Here is an 18644-nt window from a genome sequence, read left to right as displayed (position 1 = left end):
GTTGTTATTTCCCCTTTTTTGTTTCTGATTGAGGTTTTAGAGATCTTACTATTGTGTTCCTGATTAGTCTGGCCAATGGTTTATTGATTTTATTAATCTTTTTGAAGAAATAACTTTTTGTTTCACTGATCTACTGAATAATTTGTGTGTTCTCAATTTTATTTCATTCTTCTCTGATTGTGGTTATTTCTTCTCTTCTGCTAGATTTGGGGTTGAATTGTTCTTTTCCAGTTTCTTGAGTTGGTCTATTAGGTTGTTGACTTCCTCTTTTTCTGTTTTTTGGATGAAGGCATCTAATGCTCTAAATTTTCCTCCTATGGCTGCCTTTAGAGTATCCAACAGGTTTTGATAGCTTGTGGCTTCATGGTTGTTTTGTTCAAGAAATCTAATGATTTCCTTCTTAATCTTATCTTTAATCCAGCTGTCATTCAGCATAAGGTTGTTTAGTTTCCATGACTTTATGTGGAAATGAAGATTTCTGTTGTTGTTGAGTTCAACTTTTATTCCATGATAGTCTGAGGAGATACTAGGAATAATTTCTATTATTTTAATTTTTTTGAGTTTTTATTTGTGCCCTAAGAAATGATCAATTTTGGAGGATGATCCATGGGTTGATGAGAAGAATGTGTGCCTAATTTTTTAGGATGAAATGCTCTGTATATGTCTGTTAAGTCCATTTGTTCTAGGTTCATGTTTATATCTATTACTTGTATGTTTAGTTCTGCTGAGAGGATCTGTCTACTTCTGCCAGAGAGGTGTTGAAATCTCCAGCTATTATGGAGCTGGAAGATATCATATTTTTCAGATCATTTAGATTTTGTTTTATATATCTAGGAGAGTTTAGGTTGGGTGCATAGATGTCAGTGATTGAAATCTCTTCATTTTATATGCTTCTCTTGGTATATAGTGTCCATCCTTATCTTTCCTTATTTTTGTTGGTTTAAATCCAATTGTATCTGCAAATAAGATCATAACTCCTGCTTTTTTTCCAATTTTCAATTGGCTGGAATATTGTTTTCGATCCCTTCACTTTTAGTCTTGTTTTATCTTTAGAGGTTAGATGTGTTTCTTGGAGACAACAAATACTGGGTTTGAGTTATTTTATCCAGTCAGTCATCCTGTGTCTCTTTAGTGGACAATTCAAGCCATTGACATTTATTGACAGAATTAATTTATAGGTATGGTGGAGTTTGTTTGCCTTGTTTTGTGGAGGTTCATTGCTTAGTTTTATCTCTTGTGCCATTGTGGAAGCTTGGCTTTGTTCTTTAATTTCCAAGTGTGTTTACTTTGGTGATGGACCATGGTGCTGGTCAGTATGAATAATGGGTCTGAGTACTTCCTGTAGAGATGTTTTAGTTGTGTTAAATGTCCTTAGAATTTGCATGTCAGTAAAATATTTGATTTCTCCATTGCATATGAAACTCAGTTTAGCAGGATACAGATCCTGGGCTGAAAACAGTGTTGTTTAAGAAGGTTAAAATCTAACGACCACCCTCTTCTGGCTTGAAAAGTTTCATCTGGAAGGTCTACTATCATCTGCTCTTTTTCCCTTCGTAGGTAAGACTTTCCTTACATTTGGCTGCTTGCAGAATTTTCTTTCATATTGACATTAGCAAAGTTAATTACAATGTGTCTAGGAGTTTCTTTATTGGGATTTGAATCATACTGGGCTTCTGAAACTATCTGCTATCTGAATTTCTCTGTTGTCTGCAGTGCTTGGGAAATTGTCCACCATGATGTCTTGAAGTAGAACTTCAGTGCTTTTAGGACCATCCTCTTCCCTTTCAATTATCCCTGTAATTTGAATGTTTTATCTTTTGGAGTAATACCATAACTCTTTATTGGAATATTTTGTTTTTGTTATCTTTTTTCCTGTCTCTTTGAATGACTGGAAAGTCATGTCTTCAATTTCTGAAATTTTTTCTTCTCTATGTTCTACTCTATTACTGAGGTTCTCCACTATGTTTTGAAGCTCCTTGAATGCCCCTTTCAATTTCTTAAACTTTGCTATATCTTTCTTAATTATATCCCAGATCCATGGTGACTTTATCTTTAATTTCACTAATTTCTTGAGATGACTTTTAGAATATTTTTTGATTTCTTTTTCCATTCTCCTCAATTCCATTCATCTTAATTGCCATTCATATTCTGAATTCTATTTCTGTCATTTCAGCAATTTCTCTATGGATGATGTTTCTGCTATATTTCTCTTGTAATCTCTTGGGGGAGTTGATCTACTTGGATTTTTTAGGTTGCCAGGATTCTTCTGCTGGTTTCATCCCATTTTCTCCTTGTGTTCAACTTCCCAATTTTGACTTCTCTCAGTTCACTTCAGTTCAACTTTTCTCCTTCTGGATAGGAGTTTCTGGTGAAAGCTGCCTCTATTTGGCTTTTTTTTTTTTTAAGAGACAGAGACTTACTTTGTTGCCCTTGGTAGAGTGCAGTGGAGTCACAGCTCACAGCAACCTCCAGCTCTTGGGCTTAGGCAATTCTCTTGCCTCACCCTCCTAAGTAGCTGGGGCTACAGGCACCCCCACAATGCCCAGCTATTTTTTTTGTTGCAGTTTTGCTAGGGCAGGTTTGAACCCTCCACCCTCAGTATATGAGGCCAGCTCTCTACTCATCGAACCACAGTTGCCACCCCTATTTGGCCATCTTGACCTTCCCCATTTGCCTCTTGATATGATGTACTGAGAAGTATACAACCTCACTCCTGTGGTATTCTTGCCATACGCTTAACTGTAATCTAATCATGAGAAAATACCAGACAAACCCACAGTGACGGACACTTCAAAGCACAGCCAGCTCTCCATATCCATGAGTTCTGCAACCTTGGATTCAACGAACCATGAATAGAAAGTATTTGGGGAAAAAAAACTTCCAGAACAATATTTCATTGTCGCTGGCTCCTCCTTGTATGCCAGTCTGATATGTTCCATCACCAGGACCAGGAAAAAGCTCATAGTCAGTATAAATTCTTGAGGGACAAACTGGATCATCACAGGCAGGACCACCAGAACCTCATCTATGGCAGCCAGGTAGTTATGGAGAAGGTGGGGAAGACACATGGCCACAGCCCCTGTCAAGCAGCTTATTAGGGTCAGAGCTTTCTGGCAGGAAGCTGATGCTTCATGGTTATCTCCAGGCCAGTGTGGCATACAGATAGGCAACGGACCAGGGCCCTCATCTTCACTTCCAGCACCACAGGCACTTGGGGCTCCAAAGCTCCAGAATCTGGGTGTCACACCAGGATCTCTGGTTCTTCCCAGGGCCCCATGGTCGTTGTAGTAGCTCCAATGACTCTCAGATCTTGCAAGGGTCTCACTACATGGTGTCTGGTTGGTTCCAGCTTCCAAGTGGGAATTCTTGCCACCTCCCATCATTGCCCCTTTCTTCCCATCTTCTGATTCTCCTAAGTCATGAAATAATTATGGAAAAAAGAATTTTTTTTTTTTTAGAGACAGAGTCTCACTTTGTCACCCTTGGTAGAGTGTCATGGCATCACAGCTCACAGCAACCTCCAGCTCTTGGGTTTAGGCAATTCTCTTGCTTCAGCCTCCCAAGTAGCTGGGACTACAGGTGTCCATCGCAATGCCTAGCTACAAAAAGAGAAATTATTAAATAGTTTTAAACTGCTAAAGGAATAAATATGAGAATAGTATTAGAAAAGTTTTTAAATATTTAAGTCTTGTAGTTGCATTTTGGTTTTATAGTTTCCTTGTGTGTGTTCAAAGCATAAAAATAACAGCATGAAGAGTAAAACACAGTTTTACTGTAGAATGTACGTTATCATCCAAAGTAAAGCAGACAGAAAAGCAAAGCTGGAGAAAAACTATAGCATGTAATTAGTTAAAACATTACTAATTCAACACATTGCTAATTCTTCACCAAAAGTTACAGTAGTCAACTTTCAAATACTTCCACTGTAAACAAAAAGGCTGAACCTATGGGAATTTCTATCTGACTAAGTGCTTGGGAAGTACAGACTGGAAAAGGAGGTTGATTCAGAGAAAATCATAATAGAAACTAAATATGGGCTGCAAAATAAATCATCATTGAAAGTATGACTAAAAGCTATTATGCTTTGCTGTTTGGAATCACATAGAATATTAAAAACTATGCTTTAACTTATACATTGGCATATATAGTGTGTACAAACACACATATATCTATCCAGTGTAAAAGCTTGAGGAGAGAAAAATATAAACAAGATAGAGAACAAAAACTAAAGAGACCTTTTTCTCCTAAAAACTGATGTATTCTCAGAGTAGTTTTCAAATTATTGGAGAAAAAGAATTCATATAAGATAGCTTAAGTTTCCTTTGTGTAGCCTGCCATATTATTTTATCATAGTATATGCACCGTATATACACTGCCATTTCCATATTTACTTCAGTTTTGATAATTAATCTGATTCCTTAAAATAAATGTAAAATTCTTACGATTCTACAATAGTGCAAAGTCTTGGCATAAATGATGCTGCAAAGTGGCAGTTCTGGAGGAAGACCCATTGCTGTGTTTTGTTGAGTGCCTTAAAAATGAGATCTTCAGCTTTAGTTGCCTGGCCACGGCCCAAAGAAATCATGGTCACATGATCTGTTGTTCCTTTTAGCTCCTGTGCCAATCTCAGGAGAACGTTGGTGAGGTCAATTCCTGTGTAACAAAGTGGAGAAGTACACAAAACTGTGAGCTTAATTTAATAACAAACAGTGAGTTTAATTATTTCTTAAAAAACACAATTTTATTTAGTGGTGGTGTGAGAAGGTATAGCCATAGTGGAAAAAGAAAATTAGAGCCCAGAGTTCAAATTTTGCTTCTACTATTTACTAGTTGGGTGACTATGTTTCCTAACGTATGGGGATGATGATATCTAAAGACAGCCCCACCTGCTTATTGCCCACCATGCATCTACTTATCTCTTCCTCCTCTGTCATCCTACCCCAGTGTCATTTGAGATGGCCTGGTACCCAGCTAAAACACTACATTTTTAGCCTTTCTTGTGGCTAGCTATGGACATCTAAATTTTGGGATTAGGTTGAGGCAGCACAAATTTGTTGCAAAAGTGATGTATAATACTTTGGATACCTCCTTAAAGGGAAGAGGTGTGCCCTCTGCTTCCTTCTATTGTTTAGGACATGGCTGTGATGGCTAGAGCTTTAGCCACCATTTGGGTGAACTCTTGAAGAAATAAAAAGCACCTACTATTAGTGTGTCTGGCATATGGCCAGGTGCTTTGCACAGAAATGACTCAGGTGAGAAAGGCTCTAGGTAGAGGCACTCTGGACAAGGTTTTATGTCATGGGATCAAAATTTGAAAATGGTGAATCCTAAGGACACATTTGATTTGGAGACTATGAGGAACGGATAATTGGAGAAAATATTTTGCTTAGAAGAAAACATTTTACTTAGCATTTATAGAGCAAAGACAAGAAAATGAAAAAAATTAGAGTCTTTTTTTGGTTAGTTTATTTTAATTGTTTGTGATTCATTGAGGGCACAAAGAATTAGGTTACACTGATTACATTTGTTAGATAAAGTCCCATTTGTAATTGTGTCCCACCCCCAAGAGTTGTGCCATACACTGTGACACCCACCCCTCTCCCTATTCCCTTCTCCCTTATTTCCCTACCACCTCTTGTATTAGCTCATCTATTGCCTTTATATTAGAATTGAGTGCATTTGATTTTCTTCTCCATTCTTGTGATGCTTTACTAAGAAGAATGTGTCCCACCTCCACCTAGGTTAATACAACAGATATAAAGTCTCCATCTTTTTTAATGGCTGAATAGTATTCCATGGTATACATATAACACAGCTTGTAGGTCCATTCCTGGGTTGGTGGGCATTTAGGCTGTTTCCACATTTTGGTGATTGTAAATTGTGCTGTGATAAACAGTCTTGTTAGTGCAAATGGGTTTTTTTTTCTTCTGGGTACATGCCTAGTAATGGATTGCAGGATCAAATGAGTAGTCTAATTTAAGTTCTTTGAGGATTCTTCATATTCCTTCCAAAAGGGTTGTATTGGTTTTCAGTCCCACCAGCAGTGTAAAGTATTTCCTTCTTTCCACCTTCACTCCATCTGAAGCTTCGAGACTTTGTGATGTGGGTCATTCTCACTGGAGCTAGGTGATATCTCAAGGAAGTTTTGATTTGCATTTCTCTGATGATTAGGAATAATGAGCATTTTTCATATGTTTATTAGCCATTCTTCTGTCTTCTTTAGAGAAAGTTCTGTTCATGTCTCTTGCCTAGTGATATATGGGATTGGTGGGTCTTTTTTTGTTGATTAATTTGAATTCTCTGTAGATCCTAGTTATTAAGCTTTTGTCTCATTCATAATATGCAAATATCTTTTTCTATTCTAAAGGTTGTCTATTTGCTTTGTTGTTGTTTCCTTAGCTGTACAGAAGCTTTTCAGTTTAATTGAGTCCCATTTGCTTATTTTTGTTGTTGCTGCAATTGCTACAAAAATCTTTTTCATAAAATCTTTCCCCAGGCCAATATCTTCAAGTGTTTTCCCCACATTTTCTTTGAGGATTTTTTTTTTTTTTGCTGGGGCTGGGTTTGAACCCGCCACCTCCAGCATATGGGGCCAGTGCCTTACTCCTTTGAGCCACAGGCACTGCCCTGAGGATTTTTATTATTTGATGCCTTATATGTAAATCTTTTATCCACCTTAAGTCAATTTTTGTAAATGCTGAGAGTTGCAGGTCCAGTTTCAGTCTTTTTCTTTTTTTTTTTGTAGAGACAGAGTCTCACTGTACCGCCCTCGTGTAGAGTGCCGTGGTGTCACACGGCTCACAGCAACCTCTAACTCTTGGGCTTACACGATTCTCTTGCCCCAGCCTCCCGAGCAGCTGGGACTACAGGCGCGCGCCACAATGCCCGGCTATTTTTCTGTTGCAGTTTGGCTGGGGCTGGGTCCGAACCCGCTACCCTGGGCATATGGGGCCAACGCCCTACTCACTGAGCCACAGGCACAGTTTCAGTCTTTTAGTTCTTCCAACACTGTTTATTTATTGAATAAGTGTTCTTTTCCCCAATTTATGTTCTTGTTTGGTTTATCATATCAAAGATCAGGTGGCTGTTAGATGTTAGTTTCATCTCATGGTTTTCTATTTGGTTTCAAATATCAAAATCTCTATTTCTGTGTCAATACCATGCTGTTTTGATCTCCATAGCCTTATAGTATAGCCAAAGGTCTGGTAGGATGATGTTCCCAGCTTTGTTTTTATTACTAAGAATTGTCTTGGCTATATGGTTTTCTCTGGTTCCATACAAAATAAAGAATTATCTTTTCCAAATCTTGAAAGTATGATGATGGCATTTTAATGTGCATTGTGTTGAATTTGCAGATTGCTTTGGGAAGTATGTATATTTTGACAATGTTGATTCTTTCCAGCCAAAAGTCTGGTATGTTCATCCATTTGTTAATATCTTCTGGTATTTCTTTTTTTAGGGTTTCATAATTCTCTTTGTAGAGGTCCTTCACATTTTTTGTTAGGTATATTCCTAAGTATTTCATTTTTTTTTGAAGCTACTGTGAAGGGAATTGTGTCCTTGATTAGGTTTTCTTCTAGGCTGTTACTGGCATATACAAAAGCTACTGATTTGTGGACACTGATTTTATATCCTGAGATGTTACTGTATTTTTTTCTTTTTTATAACTTTCAGGAGTCTTGTATCTGAGTCTTTGAGGTTCTCTAAGTATAAGATCATATCTTTGGCAAAGAGGGAGAGTTTGACCTCCTCTGCCCCTATTTGGATGCTCATTATTTCCTTCTCTTGTCTGATTGTATTGGCTAGAACTTCCAACACTCTGCTGAATAGTAGTGACAACAGAGAACAACTTTGTCTGGTTCCAGTTCTAAGTGGAAAAGCTTTCATTTTTACTCTATTCAGTATATTAGTAGCTACGGGTTTGTCCTAGATAGCTTCATTCAGTTTAATACATGTGCTGCCTATGTCTATATTATTAAGTGTTCTAATTAGAAAAGGATACTAAATTTTATCAAATGCTTTTTCTGTATCTATGGAGAGGATCATATGGGCTTGGTTTTTGCTTCTGTTGATATGGTAAATTGCATTTATGGATTTGTGTATGTTAAACCAGCCTTGCATCCCTGGGATGAAACCTACTTGATTGTGATGAATGATTTTTTTTTTTTTTGGTATTTATACCAATGTTTGACAGAGGTTATATTGATAATGGGATTATGAATTGTCTTTCTTTTTTCTTTTTTTCAGTTAATATTTTCTTCTTCTTTTTTTATTTTTACATATATATGTGTTTATTAGGTTTCCATTTTTTTGCCTTCACAAAATTAAAAAGGCTTAAAGTTTAATAACAATAACAATGTTTAAGATAAGGACTAGAAACAAAAACTTCATAAAGAATGAATGAACATAAATACATTCAGAAAAGGAATCAGACAATTGCTACATCAAAATATTAAGTAATAATAATAATGCAAAGAAAGTAACATTCACATTGTCAAATAAGAGTATGTCTATTATAGAACACTTTGACTCTGAGATTCAGTATGGAGTCATTATTTAACTTCTTATTTTTTTTAAGTCTCAAAAAATAGACAACTAATATTTATAAATAAAAGTAAAAGATAATTTCAAAAAACAGATCATGCCAAATCTTATAGACAATAGGAAAAGAAGAAATACTTCAAAATCATTCTACTTGATCTGGGTACACCTGATATTAAAATTGGAGAAAATGTATTATTATAAAGGGGAAATTACAAACATATGTCACTTATAAATGGGAGTGCAATACCCTAAACAACATATTAACAAGTTGAATTAAAAATTAATATTTAAGTAATATACTTTGGTCAAAATTAAATCCAATTTATGTGAGAATTAGTCACTCTTTTCTTTTCTTGTTTCTTTTTTTTTCTTCTTTTCCTTTCCCTCATCCCTTCCCTCTTTCTCTGTCTGGTCTCCCCTTCCCCCATGCCCCACCATGTCACTAATTGTCATTAATTGTCTTCATATCAAAATTGAATACATAGGATTCATACTTCTCCATTCCTGTGATACTTCACTAAGAATAATGTGTTCCACCTCCATTCAGATTAGTACAAATGCTGCAAAATGTCCATTTTTATGGCTGAATAATATTCCATGGTATACATATACCACAGCTTACCAATCCATTCCTGGGTTGAAGGACATTTAGGCTGCTTCCACATTTTGGCAATTGTAAATTGGGCTGTCATAAACAGGCTAGTACAAGTGTCTTTATAATAAAAGGCTTTTTCCCCTTCTGGATAGATGCCCAGTAATGGGATTGCAGGATAAAATGGGATTCTAGGTTGAGTTCTTTGAGGTTTCTCCATACTTCCTCCCAGAAAGGTTGTATTAGTTTGCAGTCCCACCAGCAGTGTAAAAGTGTTCCTTTCTCTCCACATCCACACCAGCATCTGCAGGTTTGAGATTTTGTGATACAGGCCATTCTTGCTGGGGTTAGGTAAATCTCAGGGTGGTTTTAATTTTCATTTCTCTAATAATTAGGGATGATGAGCATTTTTTTCATTTTTTCATGTTAAACCAGCCTTGCATCCCTGGGATGAAACCTACTTTATTGTGATGAATTTTTTTTTTTTTTTGGTATTTATACCAAAGCTAGCCATTCGTCTGTCATCTTTAGAGAAGATTCTATTCATCTCTCTTCCCCATTGATGTATGGGATTGTTGGTTTTTTTCTTGTGGATTAAGTGAAGTTCCGTATAGATCCTGGTCATTAACATTTATCTGATTCAAAATATGCAAATATCCCTTCCCATTGTGTAGGTTGTCGATTTTCTTTGGTTGTTGTCTCCTTGGCTGTACAGAAGCTTTTCAGTTTAATTAAATCCCATTTGCTTATTATATGATGATTTTTTTTAATGTATAGCTGTAATCTATTGGCTAGGATTTTATTGAGAATTTTTGCATCTATATTCATTAGTGAAATTGGTCTGAAGTTCTCTTTTTTAGTTGGGACTTTTCCTGGTTTTGGTATCCAGGTGATGTTTGCATTATAGAATGTGTTGGGGAAGATTTCTTCCTTCTCAATGTTTTTGGAATAATTTCTGCAGTATGGATAGAAGCTCTTCTTTGAAGGTTTTATAGAATTCCACTGTGAAGCCATCTGGAACAGGGCATTTTTTTTTTTTGGGAGATTTTTATTGTTTTTTTGATCTCAGTTCTTGATATCAGTCTGTTCAAGAGATCTATTTCTTCTTGATTAAGTGTAGGGAGAGGGTGTGATTCCAGGTATCGATCCATTTCCTCCATATTGTCAAATTTGTGGGCATAGAGTTTCTTGTAGTAATCAGGGATAATTTTCTCAGTGTTTGTATATCCACAAAATTGATGGAGAAATCCATCAATTTTGAAGCTTAGTTTAGCAGGATACAGAATTCTGGGCTGAAAATTGTTTAAGTCTGCTGTCATCCTAATGGCTCTGCCTCTTTAGGTCAGTTGGCACTTACTCCTAGCTGCTTGCAGAATTGTTTCTTTTATCTTGACTTTGGACAGGTTCCTTACAATGTGTCTTGGAGAAGTTCTGTTTGAGTTGAGATCACCCAGGGTTCAATATTCATCTGAAAGGAGTGTGTCGAGATTGTTTGTAAAACTTGGTAAGTTTTCATTTATGATAGTCTACAGTAGGGCATCCATTCCTTTGGGGCAATCTTCTTCCCCTTTATTTTTATTTATTTTATTTTATTTTTTTTGAGAAAGAGTCTCACTTTGTGGCTGTGTCATCAGAGCTCACAGCAACCTCCAACTCTTAGGCTCAAGCAATTCTTTTGCCTCAGTCTCCAAGTGGCTAGAACTACAGGTGCCTGCCATAACACCCAGCTTTTTTTTTTTTTAGAGATGAATTTTGCTCTGGCTCAGGCTAGTCTTGAACTCCTGAGCTCAGGGCAATCCACCTGCCTTGACCTCCCAGAATGAAAGGATTACAGGCATGAGCCACTGCATCTGGCCTTCTTCCCCTTTAGGGATTCCTATTATTCATATATTTGTACACTTCATGAAGTCTCATAGTTCTCTAAGTGACCTGCTTTCTTTCTCTTCTTTTCTGTCTCTTTGCCTCCCTGGGTTAACTCAAAAACTTTATCCTCTAGCTCTGAGGTTCTTTCTTCTCCATGGTCTGACCTATTTTTGATACTTTCTACTGCATCTTTACATTCTCTGATTGTCTCCTTTATTTCCTTAAGCTCTGCCATATCCTTTCTATATTCTACATATCTCTCATCTGACTTTAGGTTCTGTCTTTCTGTTTTCTTGTCCATTTCTTTTATTGTCTTTATCACTCACATTTTCAATTCCATTTCTGTCAAGTCCATTAATTCTTTATAGGTGCAGTCTTCTGCAGTAGCTGCCTCATGGTCCCTTGGGGTTGGGGGGGAGTTCTTCTGTTTTAATTTTTCATGTTGCCTGAATTTTTCTGCTGGTTCCTTCTCATGTCTTCTTTTTTCATGTTCACCTCTGTGTCCCTCCTTTTCCTTCTTGCTTCCTCTTTTGCTTCAAATTCCTTTGTCTCAGAGATTATGTCAAAAGGAAGAGAAGTATACAACATAAGCAAGGAGAAACAAGAGGAAAAGAAAGAAAGAATAAAAAAGGAGAAAAAGAAAATAAAAAGAAAAAAGGGAAGGGGATGAAAGTAAAGAATTGAAGAACAGGAGAGAATGAGGACAGGAAGAGAGAATGAGAATGATAGAAGAAATACTATTGATTTCATGGTCAATGTCAATGTTAAGGCCACACTTGTAAACCAAGGATTTTGAGGGGCTGGGCTGGATATGTTCCTCTAAATCAGGAGCTCCTTACCAGCCTCAGCAAAGCCAAACTCTTTTTCTACCAAAAATAGAAAGAGAAAGAAAAGAGCAAAAACAAGAAGGAAAAAATAAATAAAAATGTAAAAGAAATAGAAAAATTCCACAGTGTGGACTTGTGAATGCTGTCTTCCCAGAGCCAAACTAGAATGGCTCTCTAGACCATGATCTCTTGGCCTCCTTGAATCAGACTACTGCTGTGACCTCCTGGCCAGGCCACAGTCATGCCATCCCATTACTCATCAAGAAAAGAAAAGATGAAACAGAAAAGAAAAAAAATAAAATAAAATAAGAATAGGTCAAGAAAATTAAAAATATAGTTGTATCAAATAAAGGAGAGAGAGGGAAAAGAAAAAGGAAAGAAAGAAGAAAAACCAAAAAAAGGAAGTGATAGCTGTTGCACAAGTGATTTATGTGGGAAAGATGAGGAAAGTACAAGAGTTTCTATCAAAAGAGAGATTGAAGAGGAGTGAAATGGAGAGAGGCTAAAATACTGTGACAAAAAATACAGTAGTCCTTGCTCATGATGAAAGTAAAAAATGGGAGGTAAGAAAAGAACCAGTCAAAAAAATTAGCAAAAACAAAAGACAAAAAGCCAAACAAACAAAAACTGAAACAGCCAAAAACAGCAGCAATCTCAGCAACATAGAAGAGAAAAAAAAAATACTTAGAAAAAATGTATATAGTGGGAAGGACCAACCTTAATAGAAATATATATATTGCAATATATTGCCACAAGGAATATATACATTCCAGGTGGTGTTGAATTTTCTTTTTTAGGAGACAGAGAACACAGCCAGCAACTCTATGGTTCTTATTCCTAACTTATTTGCCTTTGGCAATTGCCTGATTGTTTCCTCAGCATTCAGACCCTGTCAAGTTGGGATCTTAAAGCTCACAAGAATCCTTCAGGGGCAGGTCTCACACCTATTCCTGTGGGGTGCAGGAGTCTCTCAGCCTGTCCCAAGAGTGGAGTTCTGATCCTGGCAGGCAGAATCAAGACAGCTGTGCTGTAAGCCCCGGCTAAGACCTCACACCTTCCCACAATGGCAGATCCCTGGGCACTGAGACCTTCCGATTATGGCTGCCTTGTCAGCCACCAAACCAATGGCAAATCCACTCTAAGCAATATTCAAATGTAGTCCCTGTATTCGGTTCAAATCCACCCATTCTTCCAAGCTTTCCACTCAATGTGAATCTTCCCCCCTAAACCAAAAACTCCAGAAAGGCTTCCTCCTGTCCCAGACCTCCATGGAGTGGGGGTGGGGGTGGGGCTGGCCAATCCTGGCAGGTCACAATCATTTGCCTGATTAGTCAGATTTCTGCTGCTCTGTATCAATCCCTTTATCCAGCTCACCATCTCCTTGTTGTGCTTCCTGAGCTAGGACTCCTGAGCTAAACCCCGTGCCAGGTTTGGCTGGGTTCTCTCTTTCCCAGTCTTAGGAGGAGAGCTCAACTGAATGATCCTTCTGGTCTGATCTTGCTCCATCCCCTCATATTTGAAGTTTTGAAGAATACAAGGGTTGGACCAGGAGGCCCAAATTTCTGATAGTTTAATTCATAACATATATTTTTGTAAAAGTCAATGTTAATTAAAACAATTAATAAATGTATAGGCAATCACAACTTTCAGATCAGTAATATGTGTTTGAAAGGTATTTTCTGTGCAGGAAATTAGCACTGACTGATACATTTTTTCATATTTATGAATCTGAGTTTAATACCTCTTTATTCTTTTACATTAAAAAATTATTCTTAATACATTCTCAAAGTTTAAATTAAAGTTTTAATTGGTATTTTTCCAGAAATGTTTAAATTAGATTAGGAAAATATTTTAAACATAGAGTAACTTGACTTCTCCACATCTTTTGGGTGATAACATTTCATCATGTTCACTATTCACAAATAGCTTACCATGAGAGTAAATAAGTACCAATGGAGTTCTGGCATTGGATTGTTCAAATGATTCTTTCAGATTTACTTCAGTTCTTTGAAGATATTCACTTCCCATTTTTTCAATAATAAACTTTTTTACTGAATTTTTTAAATGTTCTGGTCTAAGGATTTTTACCTACAAAAGAAACTGTGTAAGATAAAGTAAATATAAAACTCCCTAAGGAATATTCCCTATGATAAAATGAACAAAAATAGGAAATATTCAGTATTTAGCTTTTCATCCAGAGTTTTCTGGTGTTTCTACTGCTGAGAAAGTTTAATGGGAGAGAGTCTACACATGATAGGGAGACTGTCACTGTGCTCTTGGCCCTCATGGGACCCTTCCTAGACATCAGGACTATGTTTTGCCTCTATTTCACTCACACTCTGAGTGAAGTCTCACTTTTAATGTAAAGATGCAAGTAACACTTCCTGATTCTACAAAAGGAGACCTTTTGTCTGAGTTTTTCCTGCTTTGCTATCCTTGTCTAGAGCAAGAAAATCCCATGGGAGCAAGAAGGATGAAAAAATCCAGGATGATACAACTGGAAGAGTACTAATTTTCTCATTAATAAAATGAAGACGAATGGCACAATCCTTGTATGTTTAAGCAAATAGAATACAAATCTGAAAAGAACTTTAGATGGACTAAAGGTTTTGGAAACAGTATACATATAATTAAAATTCAGAGTCTATTGGAGATTATTGCCAATTTTAGAAGAAAGACCTTTCCAATAAAAACTGTTTTATGCAAATCATTTACATGTTATACTTTTAAGTAATAACCATAAGATATGTCTTTGGCACATTCAGTACCCAGGATGCCATTATTTAAGGCAAAACTGAAACTGCACATTTGTGTGTCTGTGTAGATGTACTAGGTTGAATGATGGGAAGTTGTAATTTTTACCCATTAGAAAGTGCCAAATATTTGTAATTTTATATGTTTAACATAATACATTTAATCATTATGCCAAATTCTATTATTTTCTGTTACCTTTAGGGAAAGTTAATCTTAAAGTTTTATTTTAATGAATCACTTCTTTTTAAAAATGAAAAATTAAAAAATTTTTTGTCCAAATAGCAGAGTTTTTCCTGTACATTTAACTAATGAGACAATGTTAGAATGAGATCCAGTATATGCAATTAATGACACAGTATTAGAAGCAGTTGAGTGAAACAAATGACTAGGTGTGTTCCCCTGACACCATCACTGCAGAGTCTATGTTACCAAATGTGATCTTGATCCTTTGTCACCATCATGCTACTAGCTCCTCCTTGACTGTATTGGTTATTCAATCATTTATTAAATTTCTCAACTGTTAAAAATTTTAACCTCAAGGGCATTTTTTGAGGGGTGTGAGAGAAAGAGAAGATAGAAAAAATGGAGTTACATTAGCTCTTTTCTAAGCAGCCACAAATAGTTCTAAAATTTTCTGCATGTCCATATCTCCTCATTAAGATCTTTCCCCCCCTTCTCTTTATGGTCTAATAGGCAATAGCAGTCAAAAGGGGTGAAAAACTAGACAAAGTTCTTGTGTTCATGGAACTCAAAGATATTCTCTTTCTCTAGGTCAAGCCTTATTTCTACTACATTTTACCCTAGTATCTTATGTGGCAATCTCAATATCTTACAGGTCAGTCCCAGTTTTAAATATTCAAAATTCTTCTCTATATGTACATTCAATACTTTATTGGACCATGTCTTCTGACTTCTGGTTTGGAAAATAGAATCACTATACTCATAAGGGCTGTAGTTCACAAACTACAATCACTAGGAACTTATTGGGGGAAGGTAATGTAGCACGACTCTTAAAAGGTAGTTGTTTTTGTTCTTCAGATAATTCATACTTGCTACATAAAATTCAAGTGATACAAAGACATAAGAATTGAAAAATGATTTTCAATTTATAGAAAATAACCATAGACAGGGTTAGGGCTAGGGCTCCTTATAGATATTTTATGGCTCCTCATAGATACTTTCTACACATATACAAGCATCTCTCTACACCCCCTCCTTTCCCACAAACAGAGTTGTTCTATATAGATTGTTTAGCGTTTTGTATTTGTCAATTAGTGTAGCTTAAATGTATTTTCATGTCATGATAATCCCAGTAATCCACACATAGAGTAGATGTATCAATCTTCTGAACGTTGCTAGGTAGATAACAAAAATTAGAAGAGTGGGTTGGATAGCAGAAAAATAATTCTCCATTAGAAGAAAAATGAAGATGCAAATATGATATTATACAGCAACTAACATTCAACTTCAGTTTTGGGAAGTAATAGGTAGCATTAAAGACTGTACTGTGCTAGACCAAGGGCTAGACACTACTTAGCTCTAGCTATTGCCATTGAGGTATGTGGGCTCAATATTGACTGATTTTCTACCTTTTGATAAAGCCAGAAATATTGATTTTTATTTGAAATCTCTCAATATTCAAATTTTGGCTCAAAAATTAAGAAACCCAAACCCAAACCAGATACAAATACATGTTCATGGAAGAATTATTCACAATAGCCAAAAGGTGGAAACAACATTTGTTGTCCATCAATGGATAAAGGGATAAACAGAACGTGATTTATGCATAGAATGGAATATTACTTAGTTTCAAAAAGGAAGGATATTCTGAGACATGCTAACACATCAGTGAATTTTGAAAATATTGTACTAACTGAAATAAGTCAGACACAAAAAAACAAATATGTAATTTGAGACAAAAAGTAGCCAGGAGGAGGGAATGGGGAGTTACTATTTAACAGGTATAGAATTCCTATTTAAGATGACCACAAAGTTCTGGAAATGGATGGGAATGATGGTTGCACATTATTGTGAATATACCAATGTCACTGAATTTCACACTTAAAAAGGCTTAAAAGGGATTATTACGATTAAATGAAATAATGTATATATATATTTTATCACAAAAAATGGAGAACAATTCACCTTAGATGCATGTAAAATTTAAAAATTAGTGAATGATATTTATTTTAGTTATTTTTACTTAAAAACTTGCTATGGTCTGAATGTTGGTGTTCCCCCCACCCCATTCATGTCTTGGATGAATCTTCCAATGTGATAGTACAAAGAGGTGAATCCTTAGGAGAGGATTGGGTCATGAGGGCTCTACCTTCATGAATGGGGTTAATTCCATTACAAGATTTGAGGGGACCTATTTATCAGTGTGAGGACACAGCAAGGAGGCAAGTTCTCATGAAACTGAGGTTGAAATCCATTTGTTTAGTGATAAGTTGTACTTGAAAAGTTGGAAAAAACACCAAAACACAATGGCAAGACAAATCAAAAGCATATCTACTAAGCCAGAGGCAGTCTTTTTTAAAAATTCTCTATTTTCCATTTTTCTGGAGACAATAATAAAGCAAAGAGACAACCTACAAAATGGGAAAGGATATTTGCATATTTTCAATCAGATAAAATCTTGATAACTAGGATCTATAGAGAACTCAAATTAATCCACATGAAAAAAGCCAACAATCCCATATATCAATGGGCAAGAGACATGAATAGAACCTTCTCTAAAGATGACAGACGAATGGCTAACAAACACATGAAAAAATGTTCATCATCTCTATATATTAGAGAAATGCAAATCAAAACAACCCTGAGAGAATGGCTCACATCACAAAATCTCAAAACTGCAGGTGCTGGCGTGGATGTGGAGAGAAGGGAACACTTTTACACTGCTGGTGGGACTGCAAACTAGTACAACCTTTCTGGAAGGAAGTATGGAGAAACCTCAAAGTGCTCAAGCTAGACCTCCCATTTGATCCTGCAATCCCATTACTGGGCATCTACCCAGAAGGAAAAAAATCCTTTTCTCATAAGGACACTTGTACTAGACTGTTTATTGCAGCTCAATTTACAATCGCCAAAATGTGGAAACAGCCTAAATGCCCACCAACCCAGGAATGGATTAACAAGCTGTGGTATATGTATACCATGGAATAATATTCAGCTATTAAAAAAAATGGAGACTTTACATCCTTCGTATTAACCTGGATGGAAGTGGAAGACATTATTCTTAGTAAAGCATCACAAGAATGGAGAAGCATGAATCCTATGTACTCAATTTTGATATGAGAACAATTAATGACAATTAAGGTTATGGGGGGGAGGAAAAGCAGAAAGAGGGATGGAGGGAGGGGGGTGGGGCCTTGGTGTGTGTCACACTTTATGGGGGCAAGACATGATTGCAAGAGGGACTTTACCTAACAATTGCAATCAGTGTAACTTGGCTTATTGTACCCTCAATGAATCCCCAACAATAAAAAAAAAGAAAAAAAAAAAAAGGTATTTAAGCTTTAGAAAAAAAAAATTCTCTGTCTAGGGTGAATTTTTAAAATGTCACAAAAATAAAATTTAAGGCAGAAATCAAAAGAAGGATTATTGATGGTCCAGGCTGTCATTTTCTGAAAATTAAGTAGACATGAGATGATGTATTTTCTCCTCACTAAACTGGAAGGTAAAAAGATTTTTCAAACAATGGGGATCAATTTGGGGTTATCTACTTGGGAAAGCACAATATAGTATGACTTACAAGAGCACAGATGTTAGAGCCAAACTGTTTGAGATCCAATTCTGGATCTATTAGGCAATTTATGAGCATTGGCTTCCTAATCTGAAAAATAAGAGAATCTGCCTACTCTCCAAGACTATTATAGGGATTAAGTGGTATGATGTATATGAAGTCTTAACATATACTAAACTTTTGATGTCTCGGGGGAGCTCATAAATGATATCCATGCACATCTCTAACCCACCAGCCAGCTTCTGAAATAATTGAGAAATAGAAGAGTCAGGTAAAATATTGCCTTTATTAATAATAAAGGCCATGTTGATGGATA

The 18644-nt window shown here is 36.2% G+C and overlaps 1 protein-coding gene across 1 annotated transcript in view; it reads right to left on the bottom strand.

Moving 5' to 3' along the window:
* Positions 1-18644, bottom strand: part of DNAH14 (dynein axonemal heavy chain 14) — an 862921-nt gene that overhangs the window by 76225 nt on the left and 768052 nt on the right. Inside the window, 2 exon segments of the mRNA XM_053607548.1 lie at positions 4443-4653; positions 13758-13914. Of these exon segments, the coding sequence (XP_053463523.1) occupies positions 4443-4653; positions 13758-13914 (368 nt within the window).

The sequence above is a fragment of the Nycticebus coucang genome, chromosome 10 (assembly GCF_027406575.1).
Source record: "Nycticebus coucang isolate mNycCou1 chromosome 10, mNycCou1.pri, whole genome shotgun sequence".
NCBI classification, from domain to species: Eukaryota; Metazoa; Chordata; class Mammalia; order Primates; family Lorisidae; genus Nycticebus; species Nycticebus coucang.
This window is presented reverse-complemented; position numbering and strand designations above follow the sequence as displayed.